Source organism: Vanellus vanellus (assembly GCF_965231255.1).
Source record: "Vanellus vanellus genome assembly, chromosome: Z".
Taxonomy (NCBI): domain Eukaryota; kingdom Metazoa; phylum Chordata; class Aves; order Charadriiformes; family Charadriidae; genus Vanellus; species Vanellus vanellus.
The window spans coordinates 82,906,335-82,927,079 of NC_138908.1; the positions used below are offsets into that span (position 1 = coordinate 82,906,335).

A 20,745-nucleotide genomic window follows, 5' to 3' on the forward strand; every position below is an offset into this window, starting at 1 on the left:
TTGGTTAGAGAGGTGGTAGATGCCCCAAGCTTGGAAAGATTCCTGGTCAGGTTGGATGGGTGGATGGGGCTCTTAGCAACCTGATCTAGTTACTCATTGCAGGGGGGATGGACTCAATGACATTTAAAGGTCCTTTCCAACCCAAGCTATTCTATGATTCCAATGCACTGCATGTCTGTAGGACATGGGACCTCTGCTAGTTGGTCCTGGAGTAATGAGGAAAGGAGACAGAGCAGTAGCCCTGCAGCCTCTGGACAGCTGGTGCATGACTTGTACTATGCTTGCCAACCCTTCCTGCTGAATGGAAAGGACAAAATGAGGACAGGGCTCTACAGGGTCAAAACTGGGATCCCCAAGCATTCCCTTTGGGCCTGGTTCACACACACACGTTCATTCTCACACAGACACGCTCACGTGGGCTGAGCACAGTCTAACCCTAAACCTACATGTGAATGCAAAGCTGAAAGTCAAATCCTGAAGTCAAAATGTCCATTGAAATCAATGTTATTCATTTCTGGGATGGTGAAATGATCCATGCATGTAGAGAGAAGGCAAAAAGTGCATCCTTTGTCCTAGAGTGGGTGGGAGCTGGTTCTGCCTTGGATGCTGGCTTAACTCCTAACGTTTGAAGACCAGTCAGGGATCACAGTTAAAAAAACACAGTATTTTCTCCACTTATATTTTCAGAAAAGGGATGAGAGGGTATGCTAAATGACTTAATATACATAATACAGAGGTGCCACAGGGCAACCATGGATTGGGCCTTCAAGGAGCTACTTCTGCATGAGGGCTGAAAGGAAGGAACTCCGGGACCTGGTCTGGAAGATGCCGTATCAATGCTGGCTTTTTGAACTGTTACGTGTTACTGTGGTAAGCTCCTGATTGGTGGCTCATGGGGAATTGTCATCAGGTTGTACTTTCCTTTTTTTTCTTCAGGGATCCTTTCAGTTTCCGCCACAGACTATCCTTCCTCTTCACCTTCTTCTCTACCATGGGCAGCAAGGACTCTTTCCTTCGGATTTCCCTCACTAGTCCATGAAAGACATCATCAATGTAGAAGCGAAGGGCAGCTGAAGTCTCAAAAAAGGAGCAGGAGTACTCTCTGGCTAAGCTCATTCCTTCTTCAGTCGAGACCTATAAGGAAAAGAGAAGTCCATAAATATCGCCTAGTGCACTGTGTGTGAATGGACATGAGCACATTGCAGTATATGTGGTCTGACTTTTTGGATACTGCAAGTCACTGACCTTCAATTTTACAGGAAAATAGTCCAACAGTACCCAACAGAGAAGAATCAAGAGTGAAAGAATCAGACTGAATCCATAAGATATTTGAACAGAGCATACTGACAATATTCATGTGCTCAGGTATATTATTTCCCTAATTCTGATAAATCAATTTTTCCATGCTTTTTCTCTCTTTAGTACAGTAATCCTGTGCAGTTTGGTAGTGTTGGTACCTTTATTCCACAGACTGGAACGGATGGCCAGAAAGACTTACACAGAATGAAAGTCCTAGAAAATCCCTGGTCAGCATTAAGCTAATCCTGGAGACAACTTGACTCTTTAAGCACAACAGCTTTCATACCTTAAGATTTTTCAGTCACATTAATTTCTGAGTATGCCTTCAAGTGTTTTAGTCTTGGCAGGCCTGTAATCCTATTCACTTAGCTCATGCCTGAACTGCACGAAGATCCAAAATCTATTAGTTTTTCAGCTCATCTTCCCTAAGTGGCCTCATGCGCTTACTGTTCTCAGAAAACGTGGAGGAAATGCGTCTTTGTATTGTGGGGAATTGTAAGGGGAGGAATCACCATGAATCTGGAGTGACCCAGGGCAGCTCTTTTTTAATTTGCTTGTATTTTGAAACAGGCATCTTATTCCTAAAATTTCCATACTGGCTGCCGCTTGGCATTTGACCTGCCAGCCTGCTAAACGGAAGGGTGCTCAGCATGCTGATTAATGTGTAGTTTAAACAGAGCTTAAATGCTTGTTATAAGGAGTACCACTGCCTACCACTTATGGTACTTTTTTGCGCTTTGGGAGCTCATTTAGTAAGGTGTAGCAAGTCTGCAGCGAAACAAGGAGCAAACCCTGTGTACTTCTCAAAGTAAGCTGTTTTTCAGCTGGTAGATTATCCTTTCTTTTCAGCATTTGAGCGTAAAACCAAATGAATGAACTGTATGAATGAAATGTATGATGTATATTCAAATTCTAGGTCAGAAGCTCTGGCCTTTGTTTTTATATGTATTTGGATATCATCATTTATTCAAGTAACTTACCAACCATTTGAATACCAAGACAAAAAAATGCTTTGAGACAGCCTTGAGAAAGGCTGCATAATAAGTTTGGAAAAGTCTCAATTGCTACTGTTTACAAATCTTGGTTTGTTTTGTTTTTTGTTTTTTGTTTTTTTTTCTTATTTCTACCTTCATGCACTCAAAGGTGCCATTTATATTTATTAGGGAAATAAACCTTGACGTTTCAAGATACAAACAAACTCCCTCATACCTACCATGAGGAAAATGCCCTTTATGATAAAGTCATGACATCACGATGCATTTTTTTGCATCTATCTGCAAAGCTGGCCGGAGTGAGAAACAGGATTTTGGATGAAACAGAAAATCAGTTCATTCCAGCCTGGAGGTAAATCCGCACTGAGCATGTACCTGCATAGCACAGACCACAGAATTCCTCCCCGTCACCTTTGCATCGAGTCACAAACCCTGTAACATTAGTAGGATCATTCCTTTACGTTACAGGTATAATGTTAATTTAATTAAGAATATTGTAAGGGTAAGCAGGGAGGTTGTAAGCCAAGCTGAATAATACTCAGTGACACATTGAAAGATTGTTACCGCTTTCCAACTGCTGTAATTGACAACCTTTAGCAAAAGGAGATGGGTAGCAATATGGTCCTTGTTTTTCTCTGGGCAGCTGTGTAAGCAAAATGAGTGATTCAATATGTCTATTGGGCACCACTGCAAAATTGATTGTCTGGATAGAAGACTATTTTGGTCTATTTTGGACTTTATAATCATTTTTTTCTCTGCTGTGCCTTGTTTGATCTGAAGGCAGATTTTTTTTTTTTAGTTTTATTTTGTTAAAAACACTGCACTTCTGAGCAAATGATTACACAGAGCTGCAGTTTCAGTGAAGATTTTATGTGTTCATTACCTAAAAGGAAAAAAAAAATGCACATAAATTGAAACATCCTTATGTTAAAGAATGATAAGGTCATAAATATAATTAGGGTGCAAGCATAGCAATACTCAAATATAAAAAAGTTACCATTCCCTTTGCTCTGTGATTTTCTAGTCTTTGCCCTTCTAATTCTTCCTTTGTTCCACTCTTCTTTATTCTTTTATTATTATTATTATTAATAATTATTATTTTATCTTTTCTAGGATCAAAACTATGTTTCTTGCACCTGCAAGGAAGAACAACTGCAGGGAAGACATGTTATGCTCCATAATGAAACAGGGTTCTTAAGGAGCTGTGAGAACTGGAGAATACTCAGGAGAAATAAATTGTGCAGAAAAACATCCTCCCAGTGTCTGTGCGGCTGGAGGCTTGTAACACGGCCAAATTTGGCTGGATTTCTGTCAAACACAGCAAAAGTTTGGTTTTGGACACCGGTTTCCTGCCAGATTATAGAGATAACATTAAAGTTATTAATGGCAATAGGTCATTTCAAAGCATGGTATTTTTCTTAAATCTTGCCCTCAGGAACTAATTAACTGCTTTGGTGAGATTTTATGAACTAATTCAGCATGAGGAAGACACCTGGCACAAAAAACTTCAGGACATTTAGTTGAAGTTTTTCAGCTTCAAGGCTGAAAACACACATCTCTGAAATCTAATGCTGTTATAATTGCCACTACTGCTTCCAGCACAAAGGAAAATATGGCTGTAGTAATTTAATTAATGTAATTGCTGATGAAATTGTAAATATAGAGAGATATCTAGAGGAAAAATAGACATTTTCCTTTTGGTTCATAATTCGGTCAAGAAGCTAGACACCTATGGAATGATAAACAAAGGATAAAGCCTTTGATGAGGTCACAGATGTCCACATAATTCCAGGGATTTACCTTGTTCCCATCTTATCAACAGAAGAGAAACTATATCATAGAAATCCATCCCAGATCTGCACAGCTCAGGGACTTGTTGACAAATTGCAGCTTCTGTGGGTCTGCGCCAGAAGAAGATATGATCTGTCAGCGTGACACGAACAGAGGGGTCAGGGAGCGAGGTCATTCTATTGAATATATATCTGGGAAGCAGGGATTTATATCTCATCTTTAGAGTAACCCTCTGTGATTGAAACTGGCATTGTTTCCCAGAGTATAATTCTGGTTATATTGATTCCCATTTAGCTTGTTCCTTTGCTGGTAAACTTTAAGAAGGGAATGAAGGTGGAAGACTGGGGTAGTGAAGGTAATGAAAAATGAAAATTTAAGAGCTGGTGGAAGCTTCCCGAGTCTCACCCAAACTTTAAAAATTCTGATTGTCTAGGGCAGAGGGTGTCTGCGTGGTGTTGGATCAGGACTTAGGGAAGCAGGGCACTGAAGCTTGCAGTGTAACCAAAGAACAAGATCCCCCAGAAGGACAAGTGCATAAAATGGGCAAAGAAGCTTCATCGACATGATGTGTGAGCCCCAGGAAAACAGTCTTCTCACGTCTTGCTTACAAAGGGCATGGTTCTGACCGTCCATTTGGGTGCACATGAGTTGAGAGGAAACATGTACTAGTTACAACAGTATGACGACTGTGGTAGAACATAGGATTGTAGGCTAAATTTGGGAGTTTTTCATCTCTGGATAGTTCAGGGCAGCTGGAACGCAGCACAGCTTCGTACAGAGAGGAAGTATTCACCGGCTGCAGACCACATTTTATAGCATTAAGATTCTGTTTGTGGCTTTTGCAAACCTCCCTTGGAAAATTACAGGCGAGATTAAATGCAACGCTGACAGCCTGTGAAAGCTGTGATGGATGAGCTGCCATCTTTAAGACAGCCAGTTCCCCACTAAGGTCAGCTCCTGCACAACCAAAAGGAGAGCACAAAGCCACCCGGGCTGAATGGTGGGTGGGGAGCCACTGGCAATCATTGGCCTCCATAGGCAGAACATAAAAATATGTGGATCTGAGAAGGAAAGTGCAAAGAAACTAAGCAGATCAATAATCTACCTCTGCCCTTGGACTGTCATTAGCTGGCAAATCTTCATCAGGGTGACATTATTCTGTGTACAGCTGTCTCTCTCTTTTGGTCAAGGCAGCAACAGAAGCATCCCAAAGTAGATTTCATTGACAGAGATCATATTAGCAGAGTCACAGCATCACCTTGGGTGAGACAGTGGTGGTCTTCATGCAGGAAAGCAATGTATTTCCACTTGTGCATCTCACCTTGAATACTGTATTCAGTTTTGGGCCCCTCACAACAAGAAAGACACCGAGGCGCTGGAGCATGTCCAGAGAAGGGCACCGGAGCTGGTGAGGGGTCTGGAGCACATGTCTTATGAGGAGTGGCTGAGGGAACTGGGGCTGTTCAGCCTGGAGAAAAGAAGGCCAAGAGGAGACCTTATTGCTCTTCACAGCTCCCTGAAAGCAGGTTGTAGCCGGGAGGGGGTGGGGGGGAGGAGGTTGATCTCTTCTTCCAAGTAACAAGTGATAGGACAAGAGGAAACAGCCCCAAGTTGTGCCAGGGGAGGTTTAGACTGGATATTAGGAAAGATTTCTTCACCAAAAGGGTTGTCAAGCATTGGAACAGGCTGCCCAGGGAAGTGGCTGTATCACCATCCTTGGAATTATTAAAAAGACATGTAGATGTGGTGCTGAGGGACATGGTTTAGTGGTGGTTTTGGCAGTGTTAGGTTAATGGTTGGATTTGATGATCTTGAAGGTCCCTTCCAACCTAGATGATTCTATGATTCTATGATTCTATCCTTGCAACCACGTGGTCTACTTGAGATGTCTTTTTCAGTTTTTCCTTTGTGATGAGGACTTACATGTTGCCATGCAGAGGTCAGGAGGCTGCAGGTAGAGTACTAAGGGTTGCAAGATTTTTCCTAAATCTTTATTACAGAGATTTACACCCTGGCAGCCCTCATTAACTTTGCAATTGGAAACAGAGTGATAATTATAGATCCAAAATCTTTGTTCTGTGAATGTTTTTCACTGAAGACATGAGGTCTTGACCACTAATCAGAGACAGAAGCGGCCGCATGTTGCTCAACACAATGTTCATCTAAATACCACTGAGGCTAATAGGAGGGATTCCGGTGTTTTTTGACCAAGCTCTGTATTTTTGATGGGTAATAATTAGGTGAGCTGTGGACAAAAGATAACTGTTTAAGAACATAGGGGCAGGAATGCAGTATCTTGAGCAGCCTTGTTTGTACCACAGCAAACAATAAGATGAGTAGGAAAAGCCATGACTACTCTGAATGATGTCTAGGAAAGATCCATGTCTTTTCCCTTCATTTCTGGTTGATTTTTTGTTTCCTGACAGACCCCATTGCAGAAAACAAGCATCCAGATACCAGGCTGTGTATTAGCACCTGGATATCAGTTTAGAGACAGGCAGGCAATCCAGGAGAATCCACACAAACATTCACATCCCTTCCCATCACAGTCTATTCCTTCAGGAGATCAGAACAAACAGAATAAGGTACTAACCTATAATATACCACAGGAAAAAGATGGAGAGATCAAAGGTATTGATGATTTCCTGGGTCTCTGATAAGCAAATTTGCCAAGAGAGAAAGAGAAAAGTGATCTCAAGGGTCAAGAAAGTGAATGCCATCCTGGACAACAAAAAGGAAAAAATGGGTATTCATCTGACATGAATGATAGGGTTTTTTTTAATCCCAGCACTGACCACTGAGTTTATGCCAAAGGCCAAAGGCATTCCCGCACAACACCTGCGAGATTTCTCATTAATGATGAACAAGAACAAGGACTGATTTTCACTAGTCTCGGTTCATCGCTCTACATCTAAGGAAGAAACTAAGTGGTCCTCAGACACCCAGCACTAGCAATTGTCAGGGACCTACCCGGTAAACTGGACAGGGGCAAGTTCTGTATTTTGTCAGATGGGACTGAGTCCAGTGAAGGCTGAGCTGAGCGCTCCTACATTGCAGCTTTCTTTTCCTAGGGCCAAAGTCTTTCACTGTAAGCATTAGACTCCTGTTTTGAGAAACATGCAACCTAATCCATTAACCCAAAACCAGATCTATTACACCTATGTAATTTTTGACAGGTATTCATTTTTGACAGTTACTCATTTTTTTTTCCTTGGACAAGTGTTGCATCAACAGGCATGGTGGCAGAGACTTTCTACAGGCTGATATAAGAATCTTTCCAAGTGTGAAATGCTATTGTTCAGGTCAAAGCTCAAATACTTGGATATTACAGCAGTGGCTGGGGTTGAAAACCTGAGCAGAACCAGATAAAACAGGAAAATCAATCTTCCTGTCTTTTTAAGACAAGCAGCACTGTTGTTATTTGTTCACATAATATTTTTTAAAAAGAATAAAAAAAGTGTTCCAAGCCCTTTTACCCTTCTCCTCTTTCTTCAGATATTTACATTAATAAACTGCCTATCATATTCTTGCCACTGAGCAATGACATCCCTGAAAGGAGGGAAAAAACAAGTTCAAGTAGAAATCAATTCATGCTGAAAGAAATGTTGAAAACTAGTCTTTGTGAGTAACCAGTGTTTCCTTTTTTGTGGCCAGACGTTCAATATGACCGTTTCAGGACGAGTAAATGCAAAATTAAAGCAAAAATCCTTGGTGTTAAAAACTCCAGTTTCCGTCTCCCTCAACACAAATATTCTGCTTTGTTTCAGAATTCTAAATTAATTTTAAAGTGAATTATTGCTTAAAAATAGAATGTTGAAACTTTCCATTTGCAAACATAAACATTTCAGTCTTTATGTATGGTCACATTTGCAAATGTGTACACTGCAATCACCAATTTGTTTTGGCCAAGATTCCACTAGAATTTACAACCAGTTTCTGCTGACACAAACCAGCATTTTTCATTCAACCAAACATGTGCACCTTATTGTTTAACTCAGTCCCTAGGGAAGCAGACACCGCTTTTCAGCAGCCTGAGCAGTAGATGAGTAACATGTTGCAGAAACGTGAGAGTAGAATTTCATGTCAACACCATTACTCTTAAATCCATTTGGAAGTCTTCAGAAGTAATTAGTTGAACAAACCTCACTCTGACTTCATGGCAGGCAATTCTGCATTCTCAGCTTTGCTGGCTTTCTAGATTGCAAGGCGAGATGAAATAAAAGCTGCCATACAATTAATCATTATTGTGAGGGTATTGCAATTACTTCTGTTCCTCCTTCTTCCTCCCCAGAGTTACATGAAAGCTGGTGTCTTATAAGAGTTTTCCATGGTTTCTTTACTACCTTGCCACTCTGTGATACTTTTTACTGGTTTCACACTTCAGAAATACTGGTGACCATAATGGGATCTAGCATGAATGGCCATGGGTTTAGACAGGATTAACAGACTGGGCCATAGAGAAGATCGTAGAATCATTGAATCGTAGAATGGTTAGAGCTGTAAGGCACATTAAGGATCATCCAGTTCCTGGGCAGGGACACCTCCCACTAGCTCAGGTTTCTCCAAGCCCAGTCCAACCTGGCTTTGAACACCTCCAGGGATGGGGCAGCCACAGCTCCTCTGGACAACCTGCACCAGGGGCTCACCACCCTCAGAGTAAAGAATTTCTTCCTAATAGCTAATCATAATCTCCCCTCTTTTGGTTTAAAACCATTACCCCTTGCCCTATCACTATAATCCCTGATAAAGAGAGTCCTTCCCCATCTTTCCTATAGGCCCCCTTTAGGTACTGGAGGGCTGCTAGATGTGGTCTTGTTGTGTGAACTTATGCCCTGACAGACTAGATGGTATTGAAATAGCACATGACACAGTACTACACATCTCGCACCATCAGGTGTTCCAGCTTCTGAAGGCGTTTGCATCACAGAGGCTGAGATATTCTTTCCCTTCCCCTTGTAACCTGGCCTTTGCATTTGGGCAGGGAGGAAAATGTGGTTTTAGCAATGGAGAAAATAATAGGACTGTCTGGGACTCCTGTAATGTACTTTGTGGCTTATTTTTAGGGGAATGAGGGTGGAAAATATGGGATTGTAAAAATGATGTGTTCGTTTTTTAAAGGAAAAATATGTAATATCCTTGCGAAAAATTAAATTTCTAGACAAAACTGGAGAGATTCATCTGTCCCAAATTATGCCCTTCTCACCTGGTTAGTCACTAAAGTGGGACATGAAACATGGCTAAGACTCCCTGTTTTCAGTGAGGGAGAACCATACTCTCATTCAATCTAAGGGAACTACAACTTGTTGAGGGCTGAGAAGTAGTCTGATGAAGCATCACTGAGCACTTGTTCTTATGCTTTTCACTATTGACCAGTGGTGGCTTAGGCTGGTATTTTCTCTGAACTGCTATGGTCATTGCTACACTCTCATATGAAAACCCTAAGCTATTACTAGCTGTTCCATTAAATGCACCTGTCTCACTCTTTTTCATATGAAAACAATTCTAAATACAATGCTTATTCACGCTTGAATCTGGAGATTTTTAGCATTTTTGTGATGGATATTTTTGCCCAACACTGATTTCTGTCTAGTCTTTCTCTCCCTTTTGGACTTTTTTTTTTTTTTTTTTTTTTTTCACCACTCTTTGAATCCACAATATCCTCGTAACAAAGGAGCTATTCCTTCAGGTAATTTCATTCCTGTTTTGGGCAAATGTTTTGAGTAAAGAGAAACATCCTCCATGCTGTTGCATAGTTGCAAAGTGAGTGAAACACACGAGGTTCCAAAGTCTATTGTTTCCAACTTGTGATAATGTCACTTCATTATTTCACTGTTGTAATGCTAAATAATTAAATCAATGTCTCATTTCATGTAAAAATCACTATGGAATCAGGGTGCTGTCCGCAAGTTAGACTCTGAAGTTTTTCTTCTCTCCTACAGACTGTATTCTTCTGGCTTTATCTTGTCAAAAGCAAGACTGATGAGTGGGTTAAAGCATCTTTATACCAGGAAATGTTTCCAGAGAGATGGCCTCAGGATCTGACTGAATTGGAAACTCAAAGCCACATGATCTTGCATCAGTCAGCAATAGCTCTGGGTCTAATTTGAAGAGAATGTGGAAGTGTTAAATCCTTAGCATCAGTCTTGAAGATGAACAAGTATGGGTCAATTGCTCAAAGCATTTTTCAGAGATCTGACAATTTTCTAAATTGTCCATCATCTTTAACGGTACTTTGATTGCAACACTCAGCTGAGGACATAGATGGCCATAAGATGGTTGCAAAAAGCAGACGTTTCTACATCAGTTCAGCTTGTAACATTCACAGGAGGAGACCAGGCTTTTGTAGGGAAAAATCTCAGAATTGCAGTTTTAAGTTCACAAGAAAGGAAAATCTTTTGAATTTTTTGTAAGCAACAACAAACAGAAATCAATTATTATCTGTTAACAGCAGAAGGTTATTAAAAATTTTACATGTAAAGAAAGTTGCAAATGTACCTTTTAGACTTCTTTTTTTTTAAGAAAATAGAAAGTTGGTAGTGTTTAACTCTTATTTTAACAATGAAAGTTATTTTTATTGTTTTGTGAGCACAAGTTGGCTATCAGTCCAGTACAGCCAGCCCCCACATTTTTATCTATATCTATGGGGTAGGCTATTTTCATTTATGTGTTAGACTTAAAATTCCACTAGTAACTTGAATCCTTTTCTTCATTAGGACTCAGGCACTACGCAGACTGGGTACTGAGAAAATCCACTTAATACCTGGTAACCTATGCAAATCTCTCTGTCATTATATTACTTTGAAGATGGGAGTAACACAGCCTCTAAAAGCAATATTTTCTCCTGAAAACACTCCACCGACATGAGAAGATCAGAAAGCAAAGCAGGAGTCAATGAAGAGGGCAGAGCAGAGTGCTGCTTTCAGTGTCTTATTTTCCACAGTTGTCTCCTGAAGATTGGGAAATGTGGCAGAGGAAATTTAAAGGAGATCAGAAAAAAATCTAGAGAGATAAATAGAAGACAAGGAAGAGACAGAAACAGCTATGTATTTATTTGTGTGTGTTTGTACATATAGTCACAAAGGAGAACTGTAAATGAAGTAAAAAAACCCACACAAACAAAAATATTGGTGATTCACACAACTGAAATAATCTTTTGAGCCAAAGTATCCTAAACTTGTGTTCAGTTAAATGTGTCATTTTTAGACATATGAGCAGAATACTGGAATTAAGCTCTGAAAGTTCCCTTTCTGCTTAAGCTGAATATGAGTTTCCAACACTAGAATAAAAAGATCACAAAAAATATCTGTTCCAAATGCAGTAAATAGTGTTGTGTGTCCTGACACCACATATTGCTTCACACTATGGGGAGTGAATGGCACATATATTCTGGTGTACAGTTTTCACATCTAAGCATACTCCCAAACAGCTTGCAGGCAAACAGAGAACACCATGCTATGTTCCTGGCAGTGAAAAGAAAATTACAACAAATCTCTCCTTTCTCCCTCCATCTCCCTGCTATTGTCATCTGCTGAGATCCAGGGATTCTGTCCAGGCTGCTGAAGTAGGTATTCAACAGAAGGGAGGCAGAGGAAGAATTTATAATGGATTTATAGAGATTTGGACTGCAATGGAACAATTTTTTTTTTTTTCAAAAATTGTTTGCTGAAGTAAACGAGTGTTGCAAATGTATGAGGTATCAAGGTGCCTTATGCCCAATTTACAGAACGTTTCACCTTTCCACCTATTACTTGGGTTGCTTTCCAATGAAAAAGTTACTTGATGCAATGAGAGCGGGATATTATATCGGGAAATGGGAGTGGTGAGCTGTTTTTTTTTTTTTTCCTGGAACCTCTAATTGATTTTGAGGGTTTAGTAATTTTGAAGTTTATTGGGAAGGTTTGTCAAACAACCTCATTACAGGAAATACTTGCACAGGATCTTTATTAAACTAATGACATTGATCTTCCCCATGTCAATATTAGTTCAGGCAAAATAATACCCTTTTGCAGAATATGAATTGACAGAAAAAAATCATGGGAGCTTCACTGGAGTCTTCCTTCTCAGCTCCTTTCTAACATGCTGAAAGGATTGGTTATGGATGAGCAAAGGGCCTTTTCTTGGTCACAGGAATGTTGAAAGAGAGAGTCCCATGACACAAGAACCGTAAAGCAGGAATGACAGCTGCATAAGGAGCATCCACTTAGCTCCATCATGTGATGTGATCTACCAGCATGGACAACGCATAATAAAATATTGAGTCTGAAGAGCTACATACAAAGGGGATGACAATGAGAAATGAATATGCTGAGGGAGAAAAATTAAAAATCTTAAATGGCCAGTAGGTAGGAATAGCTGTAAGAATGCATTTAGCTAATTAGACATAACAAGCTCTCTTATTGCCTGCTAACCTCACTCAAATTACCTCACTGTTGCTGCAGGCTAAGAACATGCGCTCAGATAGTTTCCGTGGTAACTTGTTCGTACATCTGTGGTTAGATTGTCTTGTTGGCAAGCTCCCCATTCGGCAGGCAGTTTCTTTGGATAACCCCTGTGTATTTGCTGCCTGTGGGCTTTGATTTTTATTCAGAAGACCAAGAACCTTAACGTAAGCAAAGTAATATCTAACAGCTGGCAGAATCTTAAATTTGTTTAATATAGCCCCAAACTTTCGTGCATACATCCCCAAGACAGCTTGGATACTTGACTAACAGGAACTTAAGGAATGATGATGTTCAAGGATTAATCAGTAAGTTTTTTTTCTAGAATCTTAATTTTTGGCCGAAGACAAATGGGTTGCTGGGACTACCTGGGATGCTAGTCGATGTTTATTGCCACAAAGAAAAGGAAATAGTGAAGAGTCAAGAAGAAAGAAGCAGAAGAGTGAAGGTGGAAGGAAGGTGAGAGGAGGAAGACAGATTATATCTTTATAATGTTAGCTTGGGGGTAGAAAGAGAAAACAGACTCTTAACAAACAGAATGGCAGAAACTCCTTGCTAAAAGCATCAGTTTAACCTCCTCTGTCCATGATGTATCCGTCCAATTATTCAGATATCCTTTTGATGTATAGAAGATGCTCCTGGAAGCTCAAATTGTGATTACAGCTGATAAACTCGTATTCTTATCCAGTGTAATAAACTTTTCAGTCCTCCCTGATAAAGCTATAGCTCAGTTTATCTAGCGGCATGTGTAAACTTGCATCTACGCATATAAACACACACACATCAAATGCTGTTGGGATCAGAATAAGCCTCTCGAATATACCTGGCAGAAAAGGTTGGCCTTAGAGCAAAACTTGGATGCAGATGCAGACAAAACACTGCTCTAAAGATTTCCTTTGGTACCAGGAGGCATTCAGTATCAGCTCCTGCGCAGATTCGTGCTGTTTTCTGACATTTATTTATTACCCATGTTTCAGTTACCTAGCTAGTTCAAACCTGCGGTCTGGCCAGGCTCTGGAAAAGGCACTGAAAAGGTGAAAAAACGGTGCGTGTAGTGCAGATGCCATGAGCCAGGCTGTCCTCCTACCTCTTCTGAATTTTTTCCAGAATGTCTTAAAGGAAAAAAGCTGGGTCATAACCTGGAGTACAAACAGATAGGTGAACTCTTGCTTCTATGTCCTTCCGGATAGGAAAGATTGAAAACGAAGGACAAGAAACAGATAACACATAAGTTACAGTAAATAAATGGATACTACTATGTGGGAAATAAATACGTTAAAATATAAAGAGTATTAAGGGCTGTGGAGAAGAAAGATATAGCTTTTCAGGAGTAACCTAACCTGGTCAATGAAATATTAACAGTATTTTATCACTGATAATCACAGTGGTTGGTAGGTAAATCTGGAACTGGTGCAGATCACCATTCATACCTGGATGAGCAATACCATGGTTCAGACTACAGAGTAGGAATGTAACGTCTTTACCCAGCCATGCAGGTACAGCAATGACAAAGACAGGCAATAACTCATTTGATTTCTCTCAGGAAACTTGCTTGAATTTCCTAATGGCTGTTGTTGTTGGTTTGGTTTTTTGTTTGTTTGTTGTTTTTTTTTTTTAAATACATAAATAAGCCTAGGTTTGGGGTAATAAAATTGCTGGTACTAAAAGCAACAGCTGGTGAAAAACAGTAAGTGCTTGAAGCCTTAACAGTTACTGTCACTAGCAATTCAGGACGTGTTATCACCCTGTTATTTTTTTACCCTTAGAAATAAAATGAGTGTTATTAAATGGTTTAGAAAACGACAACTGCCTGTGGTAAAGTTTTGTTGTACTCAATGGATGGAATATTAATAAGAAGATAGTTATGATATCTTTGAAAAAAAGATGTGGAAAAAGAAATGTAGATCCCACTTCAGAGAGAAGAGGCAGTTACTATGGCTGACACAAATGATTCAAGCTGGAATTAATATATTCTGTTGAAAGTTGTACAGAAATCAGAGATTCCTAGAATGGATTAGGATGGAAGGGATCTCTGTAATTCATCTAGTCCAAAGTGGTGCTCATAGTGAGTCCACCCAGAGCAGATTGCTCATATCATATTTAGTGAAGTTTTAAACACACAAGGAAGGAAACCTCACAGCGTCTCTGGCCATTTGTTCCACTCTTTAACCATTCATGCTGAAGAAAGCTTCATAATTAATCAGATTTTCTTGTGCTGTAAAACTTTTTTTTTTTTTTCATTTCTTCTTATTCTTTCCCTGTGAGCCTCCAAGAAAAATCTAACTTTGCCTTCATTTTACTGATTATTAGGTGGCTGAACATGGCAAGATGGTTACCATTTGGTTAACCAGGATGAACAAATCCAGAAACTCAGGTTACTCAGTCGCTCCTGTTACTTTTTGCTCCTCTATCCCTAAGACTATCTTGCAGATTTCTGCTGAACTCACTCCAGAATGTCAAGATATTTCTGGTACTGGGGAGCCCAAAACAGACACAATACTCCAGATACACCCCCACAAGTGCTGTTGGCTACATCTTTGCTAACAGAATCCAGGATGCACCTGACAGCCTTCACTGTAAGGACAGATTGTTGGTTCATGATCAGCTCATCCACGAGGACTTCCATGTCCTCTTCTGAAAACTATTTTCTCTCCAGTAGTGCCCAGCTGGTACTGCTGCATGATGTTGCCCATCCCATGTGCAGGCTCAGCATTGTTTTTCATAGAATCATAGAATGGTTGGAAGGGACCTTGAAGATCATCTGGTTCCAACCCCCATGCTGTGGGCAGGGACACCTTCACTAGACCAGGTTGCTCAAAGTCCCATCCAACCTGGTCTTGAACACTTCCAGGAATGTGGCCTTCACAACTTCTCTGGGCAATTTGTTACACTGCCTCACCACCCTCAGAGTGATTTTTTTTTTTTTTTCCTAATATCTCTTCTAAATCTGTCCTCTTCCTGTTGAAAGCCATTACCCCTCGCCCTATCACTACATGCCCTTGTAAAAAGTCCCTCTCCAACTTTCTTGTAGGCATCCTTTAAGTAGTGGAAGGCTGCTATAAGAGTCTTCTCTTCTCCAGGCTGAACAACCCCAACTGTCTCTTTTGCTGAACTTCATGCAGATCCTGTTAGACCATTTCTCCAGTTGGGCAATGCCTCCTCTGTATGTATACCTTACCTGTCAGTGTATCAACCATCACTCATGAAGGTACCTTCTCATTAGTAGAATCATAGAATCATTGAATCATTATGGCTGGAAAAGACCTTTAAGATCAAGTACAACGTTATCTAGCTCTACCAGGCCCACTTCTGAACTATGTTCCTAAGCACCATATCTAGATGGCTTTTAAATACACCCAAGGATGACAATTCAACCACTTCCCTGGGCAGCCTGTGCCAGTCTTAGATAACTCTTTCAGTGTAGAATTTTTTCTTAATGTCTATCCTAAACCTCCTGTGGTGCAGCTTGACGCCCTTTCCTCTTGTCCTATCAGTTGTAACTTGTGAGCAGAGACCAACGCCCACCTCTCTACAACCCCGTTTCAGGTAGTTGTAGAAAGAAATTAGGTCTCCTCTCAGCCTCCTTTTCTCCAGGCTGAACAAGTCCAAGTCCCTCAGCCACTGCCGTTCTCTGGATACGCTCCAGCACCTCAATGTCCTTCTTATATTGTGGCACCCAAAACTGAACACAGTGCTCAAGGTCTTGCCTCACCAGTGCCGAGTGCAGTAGGACAATCACTTCTCTAGTCCTGATGGCTACACTATTCCTGATACAGGCCAGAATGTCATTGGCCTTCTTGGCTACCTGGGCACACTGGTGTCTCATGTTCAGCCGGCTGTCAATCAACACCCCCAGGTCCTTTTCTGCTGGGCAGCTTTCCAGCCACTCTTCCCCAAGCCTGTAGAGCTGCATGGGATTGTTGTGGCCCAAGTGCAAGACCCAAGTGCACTTGGCCTTGTTGAAGCTCATACCATTGGCCTTGGCTCATCAATCCAGTCTATCCAGATTCCTCTGAAGAACCCTCCTAACCTCATGCAGATCAACACACTCATCTAACTTGGTGTCTGCAAACTTACTGAGGGTGCTCTCAATCTCCTTGTCAAGATCACTAATAAAGATATTAAACAGGAGTGACTCCATCACTGAGCCCTGTGGAATATGACTCGTGACCAGTCGCCAACTGGATTTAACTCCATTCACCCCCACTCTCTGGGCCCAGCCTTCCAACCAGTGTTTGATTCAGAAGAGTCTATGCCTGTCTGAGCCTTGGGTAGACATTTTTTTTTTTTCATGAGAATGCTGTGGGGAACAGTACTGAAGGCTTTACTGAAGTCCAGATGAATAACATCCACAGCCTTTCCCTTGTACACCAAATGGGTCACCTTGTCTCAGAGGGAGATCAGGTTTGTTAAGCAGGACCTTCCCTTCATGAACCTGTGTTGACTGGGTCTGATCGTCTGGCTGTCCTGTAAATAGTATGTAATGGCACTCAAGATAATGTGCTTCATAAGCTTCCCTGGCACCGAGGTCAGACTGATAGGTCTGTAGTTCCCCAGATCCTCCTTCCAGCCCTTCTTGTATATGGGCATCACATCTGCTAATCTACAGTCCATTGGAACCTCCCTGGTTAGCCAGGACTGCTGATAAATTATGAAGAGTAGTCTGGTGAGCACATCTGCCAAATCCTTCAGCACTCTTGGCTGTAACCAATCTGGCCCCATAGACTTGTGCATGTTTTGGTAGTGTAGCAGGTCACTGAACATTTCCTCTTGGATTATGAAGGTCTCATTTTGTTCCCAATCCCTGTCTTCCTGCTCAAGGGGCTGGCTACCCAGCAAACAATTAGTCCTGTTATTAAAGACTGAGGCAAAGAAGGCATTAAGTACTCAGCTTTTTCGTCATCCTTAGTCGCTGTATTTCCCCCTGCATCCAATAAAGGATAGTGCTCCTTTTATTGTTAATGTCTTCATAGAAGCATTTTTTATTGTGTTTTACAGCAATAGCTAGATTGAGTTCTAGTAGATACCTTCTGTCCTTGCATTCACTTCTTACTAAAGATATTCAAAATACTACCTTGCAATTGACCTCTGAGGAATGCTACTAGTAATTTGCTGTTAACTGGACTTTGTAATGCTCATCACAACCCTCTGGGCTTGGTGGTCCACCTGATTCCCATCTGCCTTGTAGCCTGTCCATCCAAACCATATCTCACTTGTTTGGCTATAAGGACACTATGAGAGACTGAGTTGAAAGTCTTGTTAGAGTCAAGGTAAACATAATCCGCTTTTCTCATACAGAGTGTGAGTCATCTAAAGGCAATCACAGAAGTCAGTCAGCTTGTCAGGAGCAATTTTCCCTTGGTAAATCCATGCTAGCTGTTCCCAGACACTTTCGTATTCTTCATGTGCCTGAATCTGGCTTTGTGGGACAGCACAGGCTGTACAGTCCTATCCAGGAACCTGAGTGTACACCCACCAGCTGAGCCCCCTGTCACTTCAGCCTCATTGAAGCTTCTCCCAAGGCTGCTCAAAGAATGTACGTGCAGATGAAACTGCTGAGTTGAGATAAATGTAACAAGAGGTAACCCTGTCCCACGTAAATAAAGACAGGTGGAATTTTTTTTATAAATAATGATTTGGGATGACAAATTGAATTTTTCTGCTTGCTGGATTTCTGCTTTGCCTCTTTTTTGTTTTGTTTTTCTAACCACTTTTAATGTTTTAAATGCTTGATTAGATACTTCCAACCTTTTTTCTTTTTCTTACTAGTATTTTATTGAAAGAAGTATAAATCCAAAGTAGACCACATATTATCAAGGAGGGCAAAATACAGCCTCCCAGCCTGAGACAATGAAAAAGGGAGTAAAAGTACTCAATTCTCATGCCATATGGGCAGAGGGTTGAGCAAATAAAACAAAATTATCAAAGTAAATGAAAAAAAATTCTATTACACCTTGATTCAGGTCCTAGAGAAACAGTCTGGTAACAAGCATACATCCATCTCTGAACAGGTGGTGTACCTGAGTATACAAAATAAAAAGTGGGGGAAGGAGGGGGCAGTGAAAGAAGGAAACAGCTTAGACCACAGATGGCTTAAAATGATCCAAGAGAATATTTGGTTTTGATCCAGAATGACTGCATCTTTTCATATACAACTCTGGACACCAAGACCTACCCATGAAAGAGGTGGTTCGCTTTTGCTTTCTTATGCAGATTTGACGTTTATGGCAACAGTTACTTTTCTTTGATGTCTCTAGTGGAAGATGAACTGTTTTGATCTATATCCACTATGCAGTACTGCTTTCATTCTGAAACATATGCTGAACTTTGCACTCTGTAGTCTGATGGTGTGCAATCCCTCATCCCTATGGGATGAGTAAATAGCTTAAATGAAAATTACACTACAGCTCAACCACAATAAGATTTAACAGTTTTCAGTTTCTTTGGTCTTCTAGGGATTGTCTGACGTTTACTCACTTTCTTTTCTGTTACTTGTGTTTTGTTCATTTGTAAGTCATGTAGTCCTGTGAAATCAACGGGGTTACTCATACTAAATACAGATGTTTAACTCCGGCTGTCAGTTGCAATTGTTCTCTTGTCTTGGGTAAGGTTCTCTGTCCTTTCAACTATCTTGTGTCTTGGGTAAGGTTCTCTGTCCTTTCAGCTTTCTTGCGTACAACCAAAACAAAAGTTTGCTGAGCTGAGTGTCAGCAAGTTGAGTGCTCTGTTAACAAGAGACCATGAGACATATCTCAGTGGCACTCCACCTGCGTAAGTGGACTTGGCTCTTCTATGAGCAAACGGGTGGCCTGGAAAGGTTACAGTTAGAGTGGCATGTAGCCACAGATAAAACATTAACAGTACAGAATATATAGTTATTTTTGATGCCCAATTAAAATATTTAAGCAAAATATGCCAAATATGTTATAGAATCATAGAATAGAATCATAGAATTAGTGAGGTTGGAAGGGACCTTTAAGATCATCAAGTCCAACCATTAACCTACCCTGATAAAAACACCACCACTTCTAAACCATGTCCCTAAGCACCTCATCTACCCTTTTCTTAAACACCTCCAGGGATGGTGAATCCACCACCTCTCTGGGCAGCTTATTCCAATGTTTAATAACCCTTTCAGTGAAAAAATGCTTCCTAATATCCAATCTAAACCTGCCCTGACATAACTTAAACCCGTTTCCTCTTGTCCTATCACTTGTCACCAGAGAGAAGAGGTCATCTCCCATCTCTCTAAAACCTCCTTTCAGGTAGTTGTAGAGGGTGATAAGGTCTCCCCTCAGCCTCCTCTTCTCCAGGCTAAACAACCCCAGATCCCTCAGTAGTTCCTCATAAGGTTTGTCCTCCAGACCCTTCACCAGCTTTGTAGCCATTCTCTGGACACAGTTATCCCTTCCTACATTTCTCTTCCTCTTTGTTAAGTAAGATTGTAGCTTAATAGTTCTACAGCAACATTTTCAGTTGTTATAAAAGTTTTTCTGAAAGCCCCACAAAAATTGGAAGGCAAAACAAAGAACAAGATGAATGAAGACTAAAAAATAATTATTGAAGCGAAACTTTTTGAAGGTAATCCTACTAGGATTGGTGGTCACGGGTATATGAAAAGCTATCACGGAATCACGGAATTTTCAGAGTTGGAAGGGACCTCTAGAGATCATCTAGTCCAACTCCCCTGCTAAAGCAGGATTGCCTAGAGCACATTACTCAGGACTGCATCCAGGCGGGCCTTGAAAATCTCCAGAGAAGGGGACTCCACACCCTCCCTGGGCAGCCTGTGCCAGTGCTCTGTCACCTGAACCGTAAAGAAGTTTTTCCGTGTATTTGAATGGAACTTCCTGTGTTCTAACTTGTGCCCATTGCCCCTCGTCCTGTCACTGGGAACCAATGAAAAGAACCTGGCTCCATCCTCCTTCAACCCACCCTTTAGATACTTGTATGCCATAATAAGGTCTCCCCTCAGCCTTCTCTTCTCCAGGCTAAAGAGTCCCAGCTCTCTCAGCCTTTCCTCATAAGGCAGATGCTCCAAGCCCTTAATCATCTTAGTTGCCCTTCGCTGGACTCGCTCCAGCAGTTCCCTGTCCCTCTTGAACTGGGGAGCCCTATATTTAGAACACCTCATGTTAAAGTTGATTAAGGACAATTGCTCTGATTTTATCTTAATGAAATCAGTTATTCACACAGTGTAGAGAAATAGATACTGTAGCACCTGT

General features: G+C 40.9%; 1 protein-coding gene across 1 annotated transcript in view; it reads right to left on the minus strand.

The window, feature by feature from the left end:
• Positions 1-906: 906 nt before the first annotated feature.
• RIT2 (Ras like without CAAX 2) overlaps positions 907-20,745 on the minus strand; it is a gene marked incomplete at both ends in the record, with an annotated part of 195,958 nt that continues 176,119 nt past the window's right edge. The window contains one exon of the mRNA XM_082497752.1: positions 907-1,134. Within this exon, the coding sequence (XP_082353878.1) occupies positions 907-1,134 (228 nt within the window). The remainder of the gene's footprint in view (positions 1,135-20,745) is intronic.